Consider the following 14,528-nt stretch of genomic DNA (forward strand, 5'->3'; position numbering starts at 1 on the left):
ATGAAAGGCAAGACTCAGTTTAATTGGTTGAAAGGTCATGAGCATCCGTTATGGAGATCAGCCGACGACTCCAGTTCTGGAAGTAGTGATGATTTTTCTGATGATGAGAAATTTTCTGGCCGCCGGAGAGAGAAGGGTCTGACTCATGAGGATGGGTTGATTTTGAATCGATATAATGCAAAACCATGCGTACAAGGCGTAAAGACTCTCTCACCCCTTAGGAGAACAAACACTGAAATTTTCAAAGACTAAATATACATGTATCTTAAAACATCTTAAAAACCGTCCAGATTTTCCAAGTCATATTTTTAATGTTTCATTGAACGGTGCTGTTGTATATAAACGACAATCTAGTCTTTTTGTAATGTAACATAACTACAATTCTACTGAATGTTATGTTTCTTAGTATGATGAACATATCCAATGGCACGTAGAGTGCGTTTTAAGTAAACAGAATGTCATTTAAAGATCGTATGAATGTCTGTCCACAGTGTGTACATGCCACAATGTTGTACATACAAACTTTCAAAGGCTCACAGAGAAGTGGTGCAGAGCTCACAGAGAGGTGGTGCAGAAGTAGGTTGCTGTCTTGATCAAAACTGGAAAAGTCTATCACGGATTGATACGACGATATATCTCGACCATAGAATGGTTCTTGGAATTGATTTCGACCATAGAATGGTTCTCGATCATAGAAATGTCCTCGACCATTATTATAGAACTGTTCTCGTCATTCCTGACATTTTTCTTCTGTTTTGCCTTAGACAATCTTTTACGTGATGAGTCGATCAGCTGGAAATGAAGGTTACGTCTCAATTTCAGTCCTTTATGCAAATGTTTATGCAAATGTTTATGATCTTTCAAAATATGCATACAATTCTTATTCATTTACAGAAGATTAGGAACGTTTGAAGCTTATAAATCAACCCCGAACCCCGAGCCCAAGGGTTGTGAATCTCATAATTTAAGAAGAGGACTTTACGGACATCATAACCGTGCATTTAATCTCCCATAACACTGAAAGTAGAGAAGAAAGTAATTTTTTTTATATATTTTTATTATGTGGCCTCGCCTCCGCCTATTGGCCCTACCAGGAGTCATGAATTCCACAAATTAGTAGAGAACTTCATAATGATGCCTTTAGTTTTTCTCAAATGTATATGGCAGTAGAGAAGAAGATTTTGTAAGATTTAATACATTTTCACTATATGGCCATATTGGCTCTGCCTAGAGCCTGAACCCCTGACCCTTGAATTTCACAAGTCAGGTAGAGAGCTTCATGGACATCATGCCGCGACGGTAGTCTAGAGGTTACAGCGTTCGCCCCGCATGCTGAAGGCCGGGGTTCGAATCCCGGCCGCGACAGATCTAAGTTGTTAAAACAGATAGTGACAATTCCATCCCCAAACTCTCGGCATGCGTGTGCATGTCACGGGTCCTCGGAGATGACCTTAAAAACGGATGTCCCGTGTCACAGTAGGTGTGGCACGCTAAAGAACTCCCACTACTCAATGACCGTAAGCGCCGAGCAAAGGCCTAGATTTGAAGCCCTTCACCGGTCTTGGTGACGTCTCCATACGAGTGAAGAATTCTCGAAAGAGAGACGTTAAACAAGATACATTAACAAGATACAATCATGGACATCATAATCATGCCATTAGTTTTTCTCAAATATATATGGCATTTTAAAAGCATATTTGGCCCCACCTGTGAGGCCAAAGGGATGTAAGGTGATGCATTTTACAATTTATATTCCTCTTATCTACAGATGATTCACACCAAAAAATGTAAGAATTGGCATTGGAATTTTCAAGAAATTAAAAATGTTAAATTGTTAATTGACGACACGACGACGGACGAAGACCAATGGCAACAGGTCACCTGAGTGATTCGGGTGACCTAAAATGCGAAATTGAAATACTGTTCAAATATGAAACACACCCTACTAATTGGATTTCTCTTTGATAAAGACGATTTTCTCCTGGTTGCTGAAGACGCTTTTTTCCTGGTCCACTTCTTCCACGATTGAACTGCTGCGAACTGTCTTAAACTGAGCTTTGGTTCTGTGTCTGAGTATAACAACAATTGAAATGCTGTGAACCTGTCTTAAACTGATTTCTGACTGAGTATTACAACAATTGGGTGTTATCATGGGTACAGCGTGATTGGCATTCAACAGAGCGTTATTTAGATATTTTATCTATCATCAATTTTACCTGGTAACATAAGTTTAAGTTTGTCACTGTCTACATTCAGTTTTCCTTTGAGTACAGTTCGAAGATTCTCGTAATTTTCGTTCCTCCACGCTTCAAAGCAAAAGATAATTTTATAAAATGTGGTTTACAAAATGCATATGAAATTAATTATAATTTGAAGTGTTCTCCAAATTTTGGTAAATGTTTTAAAGCCTCACCTTTGCTATGGATACCCAGTGCTAAGCTTACGAGATCAAACATGACGCTTACGAAGTGCACATGAAGATTTTCGTCTATACTTGTATTCATTCTTAAAAAGTTCCGTTGCATTTGTGTCCTAGGACATCTACGACCAAAACCAAGAGGCGGATCCATGGATTTGACAAAATCTTCTAGATGCTTGACTTCCATAGTATTCCTGGTAAGACAAAAATATTGATACAGAAACACTATAGCGTTACATGGAAGACCAGAATTTAGGGCGCGCGGAGAAGACTTGGGGTATGGGGACAAGCTAGATTCACAGCGGGTTCAGGTCAGTGCCCTGGTGGGGTTAGCCAGAGCTGTTGGGTCACTGGGAAATGGAAGATCTAATTTGGATACTTAGGACTTGATCTTATATCGGTGAAATGATGTGATCTAAATTCACAACAAAATTCCTTCTTTTAATTCCCATTAAGTAATATATCCATATCCCTCAGGAGGGTGTTCATCTTTTTACTCGTTTCATCTCACGTACTCTGTATAAAACGTAGTCGCTGTTACTGAGAAGGATCGATCCTTTCTACAAAACATCTACAAAACTTTATTCTTACCATTCAGTCACCCTAAGCGTTGTCGGAAATATACAAATTTTGTTTCATAATTTCATTGACATTAACATAAACAAACAGTTGTATACATTATAGCATTTTGTTCATTTTTATACACTCGTCTTTAGACGTATTATGGTATGGCGATTGTGTCCGTCCGTCCCGCTTCATGTCCGGCTCGTAACTCAAATACGATGAGACCTATAATAATCAAATTTTTCAGTTGATACATCTTGGATAGAAGGTGTGTCGCAGTTTAACGTTAGGTCACTGTGACCTTTGATTAAGACGATATCGCAAAATTCTGTCTGACTCAATCTTAAGATGCATTAATTGACCAAGTTTGATTATTCTAGACCAAATAATTGTCCACTAATGAGTCAGACAGAAGGTGTGTCGATCGAGTCATAAATCAAGGTCACTATAATTAAGTTGATGTAGCCATATATGTCATAACCCTTTTTTGGACTCGTGTAAATATGAATATATTTGCGCAAATGTATCGAGATGTAAATTGTAGCTTAAAATCAGGTCATTTAAACTTTTAAAATGGTAAGAATTAAAGAAAGAAAAAACCACCAATGTTTTAAGGGAGGTAATCCCTACGTGTGTTAGAGAGTAATTCAGTAACTCTCTTCAATAATTATTGCCTCAAGAAATCCACATATATTTTTCATAAAATATAGCTACATAGCCATCAATGTGGACTCTTATTTTGTTTGTAAACTTACTTTAATGATATAAATATATGCAGCTTGCAGAAAATATTACAGATAGAGGAATCGTCACATGGTCTTTGAACCAGTTTAATCTCTCTGTCCAAATAAGATTCCTTTAGTCCCCTGGGAGTAAGTATAATCAAGGGAATTTCGAAGTGAATGGTTTACTCAAATTTTCAGAAATTGTTTTTAAAAAATCATTCTGACATAAGCAAGTCAATTTCATGAAATTTGGGTGAAAATGTCCGGAGAACGTCGTTTTGAATGAGCTATGTAATGGATAGATTACAGTAATGGACATTTCATTGGTTATCAGGGACCAATGTTGGCACTAATGTACATTTCAGTGGTTATCAGGGACCAATGTTGACACTAATGGACATTTCATTGGTTATCTGTGGACCTATATTGGCACTAATGGACATTTCAGTGGTTATCTGTGGACCAATGTTGGCACTAATGGACATATCAGTGGTTATCTGTGGACCAATGTTGACACTAATGTACATTTCATTGGTTATCTGTGGACCAATGTTGACACTAATGGACATTTCATTGGTTATCTGTGGACCAATGTTGACACTAATGGACATTTCATTGGTTATCTGTGGACCAATGTTGACACTGATGTACATTTCATTGGTTATCTGTGGAACAATGTTGACACTGATGTACATTTCATTGGTTATCTGTGGACCAATATTGACACTAATGTACATATCTGGTTATCTGTGGACCAATATTGGCACTAATGGACATTTCAGTGGTTATCTGTGGACCAATATTGGCACTAATGGACATTTCATTGGTTATCTGTGGACCAATGTTGACACTAATGTACATATCTGGTTATCTGTGGACCTATATTGGCACTAATGGACCTTTCAGTGGTTATCTGTGGACCAATATTGGCACTAATGGACATTTCATTGGTTATATGTGGACCAATGTTGACACTAATGTACATATCTGGTTATCTGTGGACCTATATTGGCACTAATGGACATTTCAGTGGTTATCTGTGGAACAATGTTGACACTAATGGACATTTCATTGGTTATCTGTGGATCAATGTTGACACTGATGTACATTTCATTGGTTATCTATGGACCAATGTTGACACTAATGGACATATCAGTGGTTATCTGTGGAACAATGTTGACACTAATGGACATTTCATTGGTTATCTGTGGAACAATGTTGACACTGATGTACATTTCATTGGTTATCTGTGGACCAATGTTGACACTGATGTACATTTCATTGGTTATCTGTGGACCAATGTTGACACTGATGTACATTTCATTGGTTATCTGTGGAACAATGTTGACACTGATGTACATTTCATTGGTTATCTGTGGACCAATGTTGACACTGATGTACATTTCATTATCTGTGGACCAATGTTGACACTGATGTACATTTCATTGGTTATCTGTGGACCAATGTTGACACTGATGTACATTTCATTGGTTATCTGTGGAACAATGTTGACACTGATGTACATTTCATTGGTTATCTGCGGACCAATGTTGACACTGATGTACATTTCATTGGTTATCTGTGGAACAATGTTGACACTGATGTACATTTCATTGGTTATCTGTGGAACAATGTTGACACTGATGTACATTTCAGTGGTTATCTGTGTTTGGTCATTTGTTACTGGTATAAGCTGTTGTCTTTCTTTAGATTTTTAACTCAGCAATAAAAATATTATATACTTACGGGTCATCTAAACTGGCATATTTATGCCACAAATCTGTGAAGGTTTCGAGGTGGTGTGGGCCCAGTTCAGAAGGGTCGCGATGTAGATAGTTAAAGTTTTCCACAATCACCGCCTCAAACAAGTTCATCATCTAGAAGAAATTTGTTTTGAAGATGTTGGAACTTTTTCTGAACTGCACGTTCAAGACTCAGTCTTACTACAGCAACTTTGCGTCAGGCCACTTATGATGCAACTGAAAATTGACGACTCTCTGCGAGAGAAGTCGATTTGTATGTCTTAGGTGGCCTTGTCTAGTCAGTCGCAGAGAGGGGTGGAGGCCAATCTATCAAATACCTGGCTTGGATGAATATTGTTACTATGTTTTAGGCCTAGCTTTCACGTAGCTGCTCTTATGATTACAATGAACTCAACTTTATGACAAGCGGGATGATTTCAGCTTCTCTATCGTCAACTTCCATATTTATGTAGCAATATTCCATTATCACCTGCATATGGTGTTTATATCTCTCAACTGATTCGATACACAAAAGCTTGTTCTGCTTATGGTAAGTTTTTAAATCGAAGCAGGCTACTGACAAAGAAGTTGATGGTGCAGGGGTTCCAGCAGTCTCGTTTCGCAAATTCTATGGTCGTTATAACGATCTAGTTTGCCAATACAACCTATCATTTGGTCAAATGCTGTCTAATGTGTTTATACCGATTGTTAGTCCGTTCTTGGTACACTGATTTTTATTACGGATAACTCCGTTTACCTGATCAAGATATAGGGCTCACGGCGGGTGTGACCGGTCGACAGGGGATGCTTACTCCTCCTCGGCACCTCATCCCACCTCTGGTATATCCAGGGGTCCGTGATTGCCCAACTCTATTTTGTATTGCTTATAGGAGTTATGAGATTGATCACTGTTCGTTATCTTCACCATTTATTCAAGCCTTTCCTTGTCGTGGATAGTCGCAAACAACTATTGTGTTGTGTGCCAGTCACATAACCATCTGAGATAGCATCATTTTGTATAATTAGAAGTCGCATTCGGTAAACCTCAAATAATAAATCTATTCATACGAGTAGCCCGATAACAGATTTTAGAGGCAGTGGATTTTTACTGAATAGAGACTTCCCAGCAGACACACCATGTTGTTTTGAAAAATACAATGCTACATGTATTGGAATTATAGCACTCGGATCACCTCGGTCGATTCCATTTAGATGTAGGGTGTTTTTCGGTAAAAGGCCCGAGGTGTTCCGGAATCTGCAAAGTTTGCCAAATGGGAATTATAGTTAAAATGTTAAACAACCCAAATCCAAAGCTGAACCAACGTTGGGGTTACATAGTAGGTACATTTTTCATCTTTGAACTTACGATCGCTTTTCCACTTTGAAATGACGTTAGAAATTTTAGTCGATTTTTTCAATGTTGAAAATGTTACATTTGCTAAATTCAACGTTTAAACCAGTTTGTTGAAAGAGCAAATATACTTTTAATCTGAAACAACTGTTGGACTGTCATGGATATTTCAACGTTGAATCAAGACACATGTATTTTTATTATTTCCCTTTGTTACTTACAAAAAACTACGAAACATTTTGAATTTTAATTAATGTGGTAATATTGACTACAAAATATTTTGAAACAACGTATACTAAATGAATAACTCTAATTCGATGCCTGATACTCTCAAGTGTTACGAACGTGATAACTGGGAGAGGCTGAAGTCACTGTGTATTTCAAATATCGACGCAATATCAATCAATTTCCAAAGAAACTTTCCACTATATATTTAATACAAAACCATATATTTTCAAAATCTTTCATTGGAGCCAATTTTTTTCTTCAGAAATATCAGAAGTAGGCTAAACTGTCATAATTTAGAGAAAGAAAATGTTACGATGAAATATTGCAGAGAGATAACATTTTATTCATTATGTTGATATTTTAATTCCAAAATTACCCATACTTAACATGTATATAAAGATTAAGTACTCTCAAATCAAACTTCGTATCAAAATTGTCATATGTTATTATGATTATGATATAATTATTCTGAAGTTATTATATGATACCGTGAATACGTCCGAGATCAGTGCTTTTTATTTCATCAAAATTGATAAAGAAATGAGTTCAGGAAAATTGTTTGAAAATATATGTTTTTGTATGAATTATAATACAGTATAATCTGTCTAAACCGGCTATGTGTGGTTCCAAAGAAATTGGCCGGTTTGCACAGAGTCCGGAGTGCAGAATGTTGACAAGAATGAGAGTTGCTTCCCTTGTATTCACTATCTATGCATACGTGTGTAATGATTGCTAACGTTTTAATATATCACAAAAGAATTCAAAATGTAAAAATATAAATGTCAGTGTTTTATTGTCGTGCTCATTTGAAAAAGTTTCAATTTTTATTAAACAGTTTAAAATCTGGGAATTATTCGTGCAATTTTCTGTTGGTAAATTGTCGATTTCGTCTACATCATCGCCGTTATCAAGTGCTACATTATGTACGTTCGTCAAGTTTGTGTTGTGTTCGTTTAAAATTTGTCTTTCCCAGCTTTCATTGTAAATGTATCGCTTTCAACTGTCTCAATTTGTGAAACGGAATCTAATGTAATGCCGAGTGATCGACCGGACATGGCGAGTTGTGCTAACTAACTGCATATCATCACTGTCTGACTCGCTGTAGAGCTCCGAGAAGTCCACGAGGGGAAACCCTGCTTTTGGAAAACATAACGGGATTGTTGCCGATTTTGTTTCATTCCAAGAATGTATCGAATTCATCGATTAATTGAACTTTGTCTTTTAATGTCAGTTCTCGTCTCTGACGTTAGGGGGAGGGCGCCATTACCTCGTGCGTGGTGCTGTCATAATTGAAAAGTGGACCCCATAAAAATCAGGTTTTATTTTAAACTGATCGCGACTCATCACCAGTTGCACTCTTTTACTTACCTGTGGCTTCCCTTGAGACACCCTTTGTGTACACTGCATGTGATCGACCGAATACCGACAGGTTGGTCATAGTGGGGTGGCTGGTTTAAATGCGATAATTAGAGCTAATTACGAGCAGTTGGGACCTCGTGTACACCGACTACAATTGACCGCAACAATTAGGGTGGTGTATCATCGAGAGGCCGGTTTACACAGGATAATTAAAGTTAATTGATAGCAGTTGGGACTGTGTAAGCCGGCCGATATACAGAATACGCAGTATCCGGAGTACAGGGAATTATTAATAAAGGATTTGTTAAAGAAATGTTAGGGACTATATTTTATGGCCGGAATTGACAGAGCGCCGGAGTACTCAGAGGCCGGTTTGGACAAATTATACTGTAGCTCTAAAACTTCATTGTTATTTCGGATTTCAAATATTTCGGTTGAGCATCACTGAAGAGACATTATTTGTCGAAATGCGCATCTGGTGCATCAAAATTGGTACCATATAAGTTTTACATTATGACCCCTGGGTCGAGGCCTCTGCTGGTGGACTGTTAGTCCCCGAGGGTCTCTACAACCCAATAGCTAAGTACTTCGTCACTAGCTTGAAAATACGGATGTATATTTACATGTAATTGCTGTTATAAAATTTAGAAATTCATTTCAAAATTAAGGATTATCTCCCTCACGCATAACTCTTATCCTTAGACGAATTTGACTCCACTTTTTTTTTTTGGGCACACTCTTTACCCCTATAATAGCTCTAAAACTTCATTGTTATTTCGGATTTCAAATATTTCGGTTGAGCATCACTGAAGAGACATTATTTGTCGAAATGCGCATCTGGTGCATCAAAATTGGTACCGTATAAGTTTTACATAGAGGAAATTGACTTTGGGAAAATACTTACGGCCAAATATAACAACTGATTGTTCATAATACCTTATGTAATTTCGATCTACCATCGCCGTGACTGCAACGTTTTAAAAACAACCAACGTTCTTTCAATGTCAGAATTTCAACGTCATTTCAAATTTTAGACCAACCCAAGTTTCAACGCTGTTCCAATATTGGATCTTTATTTATGTGTCCACTGGGAGGATTCTAGTTTAACATTCATTCTTTTGATATCAGCAGATTATCCAATTTTCTTAGACAAAACTTGTGGCACTTCAATTACGTCTAAACAAGCATTCTGTAAGTATTGCATATAGCAATATTTGTCCGGTCCCAAGTCATATCGTGTGTGTAATATTCTACGTGTATAAAAATACCTCAACAGCTAATGCACAGGAATAACCAGGTCCCATTAAATAAGAACATACATGACGGTCACTGACGGATTCAAATTCCATTTTGTCACAAGTTGTAAATCAAGATAGTAACAAATTAAGAACTCTGAAATGGTGCAGAAAATAAACAACATCCATCCACCATTAAAGGTATTAATACAAATTACTTACAGTGTACTGGTATCTCCAAGATTCCTAGAATTCCTTAGAATTCAAAATACGAAAAACAAATTCCAAACTTAATTAATCTGGAACTTGACACAGTAAAGCAATGTACGAAATATCAAATGAATATATATATATATATATATATATATATATATATATATATATGCGAGCGTTTCCAAAAAAAAAGAAAGTGCGGAAAACTGATTTGCCGGACTGACAGACAGACGGACTGGCGGACGGAGTGTAGACATAAAGTCCCCTTCGGCTCCGTAGGTAAGGGACTAGAAAGAAAGGATGATGATTTTACTTGAGTAAAATGAAAAAAATGTGAATGACTACTTTTCCACAGGAGTTAGTGATATGTCTGATCATGTTCGTTTGTTCTGAAAGTGCAAGAGTCTTAATTGTGTATTAAAAACTATTAAACTTCCAAAAACGTGTTTAAATTTTCTAATGAATTTTTTAAAAATCTGAACACTGAAAGATTTTTTGACATCCTATAGCTAACTGTAAATATATTTCATCGACATCATCATTCATCCAAAATCAATGCACACACATATTAAATTACAAGGACGTCAGTTGATATTTCAGTAAGAGAGAAAGTCTTTCACTCACCAAAAACGACGATAAACAAATAAATACAATGAAGTAGAAGTAGGCCCCGTCCGTGCCGCAGGAAGCGCCACCACTCTCACAAGGCCGACCACTCAGGCAATCCAGCATCACATTCTGCCAGTTTTCACCAGTGGCACACCTATCAAATGTATCGATTCCTTACCTTTATTTGAAAATCATTTAATAACTTTTAAAGTGATGACTTATCAACGATGCTGATTGATTGAAAAATTCGTTTGATTTCTCTGTCAAAATTTCGTTCGGAGTTCATCTGCACTAAGCACGCGGGACTACTTTTCTCTGGAATGCGTTTTCCCCGTTCTAATTCTAGCGCTATTTACAGAACGGGATTTCCACACAAGCATTTATAGAACGACATGCATTCGTTTGATTTTTGTTTTTCATTGCTATCAAAAATAAGCACAACTAAAGATATGAATACAATACAAATTAATTTAAAGAAAGAACATACATAAGCGATGACGTGACAGAATAGTCAACTTGATGACGTAGACCACATACTGGTAGAAGTAGACAGATTACACGAGTTCCCGGTATGAATCGTCTGCTTTACGAGATCGATAACATTACGGAGCAAGTGGCGACTTCTGATCTGGTAAATATTAATGAAATTGAACTGCGTTATATGGGGCTCAGTCAACGAGTGCGTTTTAGATGAAGAGGTGTTGAACTTTTTACTCGATATTGAAATGGAGCCGAGTTGCATTCCACCGTTCCAACGACACAACCAGTGTTCAACGTCTCCTCCAACACAATGCAGCATAAATCCAGTCACCACTTGTTATCTTCCTTTATATTTAATTCAGCTTTTAACCATTGCACCTTTAATTTGGCGTATAATCCATTTAAATCTGCACAGTAACGGTTCCTGACCTAAACGCACAGCCATGTCGTTTTGTTTTTGATTCATTCTTACATATATGTATTCCTACGCGCCATTTCAAAAACGTTAATTCAAGCTTTTTGATGGGAGAAACTATCTGTTTTTCTATCTTAAAAACATAATTAAATGATAACAAATAAAACTTATAATTCTTTGTTTGATGAATGTATCAAACGAAACATTGGACGGAAAACTTTTTCATCAATGCACTACGCGCATTGATGAAGTTTTCCGTCCAAGGTTTCGTTTGATACATGCATCAAATAAAGAATCATAAGTTTCATTTCTTAATTATATATATATATATATGTGTGTGGGTGTGTGTGTGTGTTACTTAGTAATTGTTTTTCGAGTTTTGTGTTTCTTGACTTTTATTATTGGATATATCTACTGTATCAAATACTGAATTCCTTTTACAAACTATATATATATATATATATATATATATATATATATATATATTAAAATTGCGCAAAATGTCCATGGTATAGATAATAAGTAGAAAAAATATATCCAACGATGACTAAGTACACATGATCCACATTTAATTAATTACACTTAGCGCTTTCGCCGTTTAGTTCGGCTCTTCAGAGTGTAACAAGTTTTACAAAAAGAGTACAATGTACTTGTTATGACATTGTAGTTAAGACGTCGTTATTATGACGTCACAAAGGCAGCATACTAAATTGGCGCAAGTTAAAGTCAAAGAGCAAAAGAGGACTATTTTGTAAAGTTATTCAAACCAAATGTAAATTAATTATTATAACTTGGATGTTACATTTCAAGTCATTGCTTTATTTTTGGCGCCTTATTGACTAAAATTGCTTTGCGGAAGAGTATCTTTCAGGAAAATATTTCAAAATTCAAGTTTTTCTCCTATATAATCCCATACATATAACTTTGATCCTCCAATGTGGCTCCATCCTACCCTTGCGACCGTGATTTTAAGGAAAAAAAATTAAAAGTACTCTAACCAAGAACGATTGCATATTAATGATTTATCATGGCCCTGCTGTTCTTAAGGATATTTTAAAATATTTTTTCCTATATATATATAAGTCCATATGCAAATTCGCGACAAAAAACGAGGTCATATTTTCCCATACAAAGTCTATAACCTTTTTATTATATACTTTCAATTTCATTTAGAAACTAACAATGATTTATTTTTAACAATTTCATTATTGGTTTAACTGAGTAAAAGATGAAAAACACGAAAAAATTGAAAATTAACGACGTAGTAATTTGCTTGGTATTGATTGTGACGTATTGTTTGCGGGCCGGAATGTTTCCGGGCATATATCGTGTGATATATGCCCGCAAACTTTTAAAGAAAACAGAAGAGATGAAATTGAAAGTATATGATATATATATATATATATATATATATATATATATATATATATATAATTCAGAGTAGTATGATGTCTTATTTCCACGTGTGTTCTCACCGAAATAAGACTAGCAATGATGTCAGAATATTGCCGAAGTTGTTGTATTTAGTTATGGACGTCTCGTCATCTACTCCGATGTTCCCGAAGATCTGTAGAAACAAAAATTGCATGCAGGTATAAATAATTCATTTTTCTTAAAGTTTGGAATAATACAATCAAATTGATTGTAAATAAGCAGAAACACTACGTTCAACACAACATTGGGGGTTCAACGTTGCTTGAGCGATGGTTCGGTATTTTCCCACTAAAATTGCTTTGCGGAAGAGTATCTTTCAGGAAAATATTTCAAAATTCAAGTTTTTCTCCTATATAATCCCATACATATAACTTTGATCCTCCAATGTGGCTCCAACCTACCCTTGCGACCGTGATTTTAAGAAAAAAAAATTAAAAGTACTCTAACCAAGAACGATTGCATATTAATGATTTATCATGGCCCTGCTGTTCTTAAGGATATTTTAAAATATTTTTTCCTATATATATATAAGTCCATATGCAAATTTAATTTCCTAATGTGGTCCCACTCTATCCTTGGAGACCATGATTTGAACAATGAACATATTTGAATCTCTGCCCATTAAGGAAGTTTTCACATATATTTAGTCAGTTCTGGTTCAGTGGTACTAGAGAAGATTACCACCTAATTTTCACTATTTTTTAATCATCTCCCCTTTGAAAAGGGTGTGATCCTTTTCTTCTAAAATTTGAATTCCGTTTACCAAACGATGCTTTATGGTAAGTGTGGTTGAAATTGTTCCAGTGCTTCAGGAGAAGAAGTGAAAAATATGTAAAGTTTACAGACGGGTGGACGGACGGACGGACGGACAGACGCCGGAGAGCAGATGATCAGACAAGCTCACTTAGGAGAGGTCATAATCATGCTGTTGCTCTTGACAAAAATATTTTTATAAAAGGTTCCCCTCTATATTCCCATATCAACATGTGCTAATCTATATTATGTCTCCAACCTACCAACCGCAGAACTCGTTTAACCTTTTAAAAATCTGGCTTAAACTTAAAAAAAATATATAAAGGCATCGAATTCCCGTACCATCTCTGAACCGAACCCTGACAACAACATGGGCTTTCCAAGGAAGTTGAGCATACAATGTACAAGGAAGTTGTTCAGAGTAGTTGTATAATTTCTATTATTAAAAAGACCCACCAAATCACAAGGACAAAACTAATGATTCTAATGAGAAAATCAAGAACCTATACGACTGAAGAGGATAGTACCCCAAATATCCACGAATGATCTTAAATTATCATTGATTACATATTTCTTTCATTGTTAGCATGGGAAGAAAGACTATACGTTACCTGTGAACACCTTTTTCTGATATCTGGAATATTTAGGTGAATATTTCTTATATAATTACCCGCAAAAGCGATTACAATAGAAAAATTCTGAACCCTCGCTCCAAACATCTCCCCCCTCCCCCACCTTCTCCAATTGTTGCGTTGAACCCGGTGAGAAAATAACTAAACCTGCATCCCAAGAACTGCGAACACGTAGAACAATAACAAGTTGAGAATGATAACATATGGCAGCGACTGAAATGAAAGGAAAGTTTGCATACATGTAAATATTGCGTTACTAGTTTATATTCGTTCCTGCTTAAGATTTTCACTGTTTCTTGCAGGCTTATGTTCTTTGTCCATTCTATATAAATGTTGATTTCAAACAATTAGCGGGTTATCTCTACAGTG

At 36.2% G+C, this 14,528-nt stretch overlaps 1 protein-coding gene across 7 annotated transcripts in view; it reads right to left on the reverse strand.

Annotated features, from left to right (window-relative positions):
• Nucleotides 1–287: 287 nt before the first annotated feature.
• The window catches only part of LOC125678290 (voltage-dependent P/Q-type calcium channel subunit alpha-1A-like), a 54,846-nt gene continuing 40,605 nt past the window's right edge, over nt 288–14,528 (reverse strand). For 5 of the 7 annotated variants that reach the window (XM_056155416.1, XM_056155413.1, XM_056155414.1 and 2 more), the window contains 8 exons: nt 14,307–14,372; nt 12,816–12,907; nt 10,461–10,599; nt 5,455–5,585; nt 2,414–2,613; nt 2,217–2,306; nt 1,942–2,069; nt 288–792 (listed from right to left, as the gene is read on the reverse strand). In XM_056155416.1, the coding sequence (XP_056011391.1) occupies nt 613–792; nt 1,942–2,069; nt 2,217–2,306; nt 2,414–2,613; nt 5,455–5,585; nt 10,461–10,599; nt 12,816–12,907; nt 14,307–14,372 (1,026 nt within the window). In that variant the 3' untranslated portion in view covers nt 288–612. Of the gene's footprint in view, nt 793–1,941; nt 2,070–2,216; nt 2,307–2,413; nt 2,614–4,490; nt 5,330–5,454; nt 5,586–10,460; nt 10,600–12,815; nt 12,908–14,306; nt 14,373–14,528 lie in introns of those variants that run through there. The other 2 variants (XM_056155418.1, XM_056155417.1) reach the window with 2 other exon arrangements.

Source organism: Ostrea edulis, chromosome 2 (assembly GCF_947568905.1).
Source record: "Ostrea edulis chromosome 2, xbOstEdul1.1, whole genome shotgun sequence".
Lineage (NCBI taxonomy): Eukaryota > Metazoa > Mollusca > Bivalvia > Ostreida > Ostreidae > Ostrea > Ostrea edulis.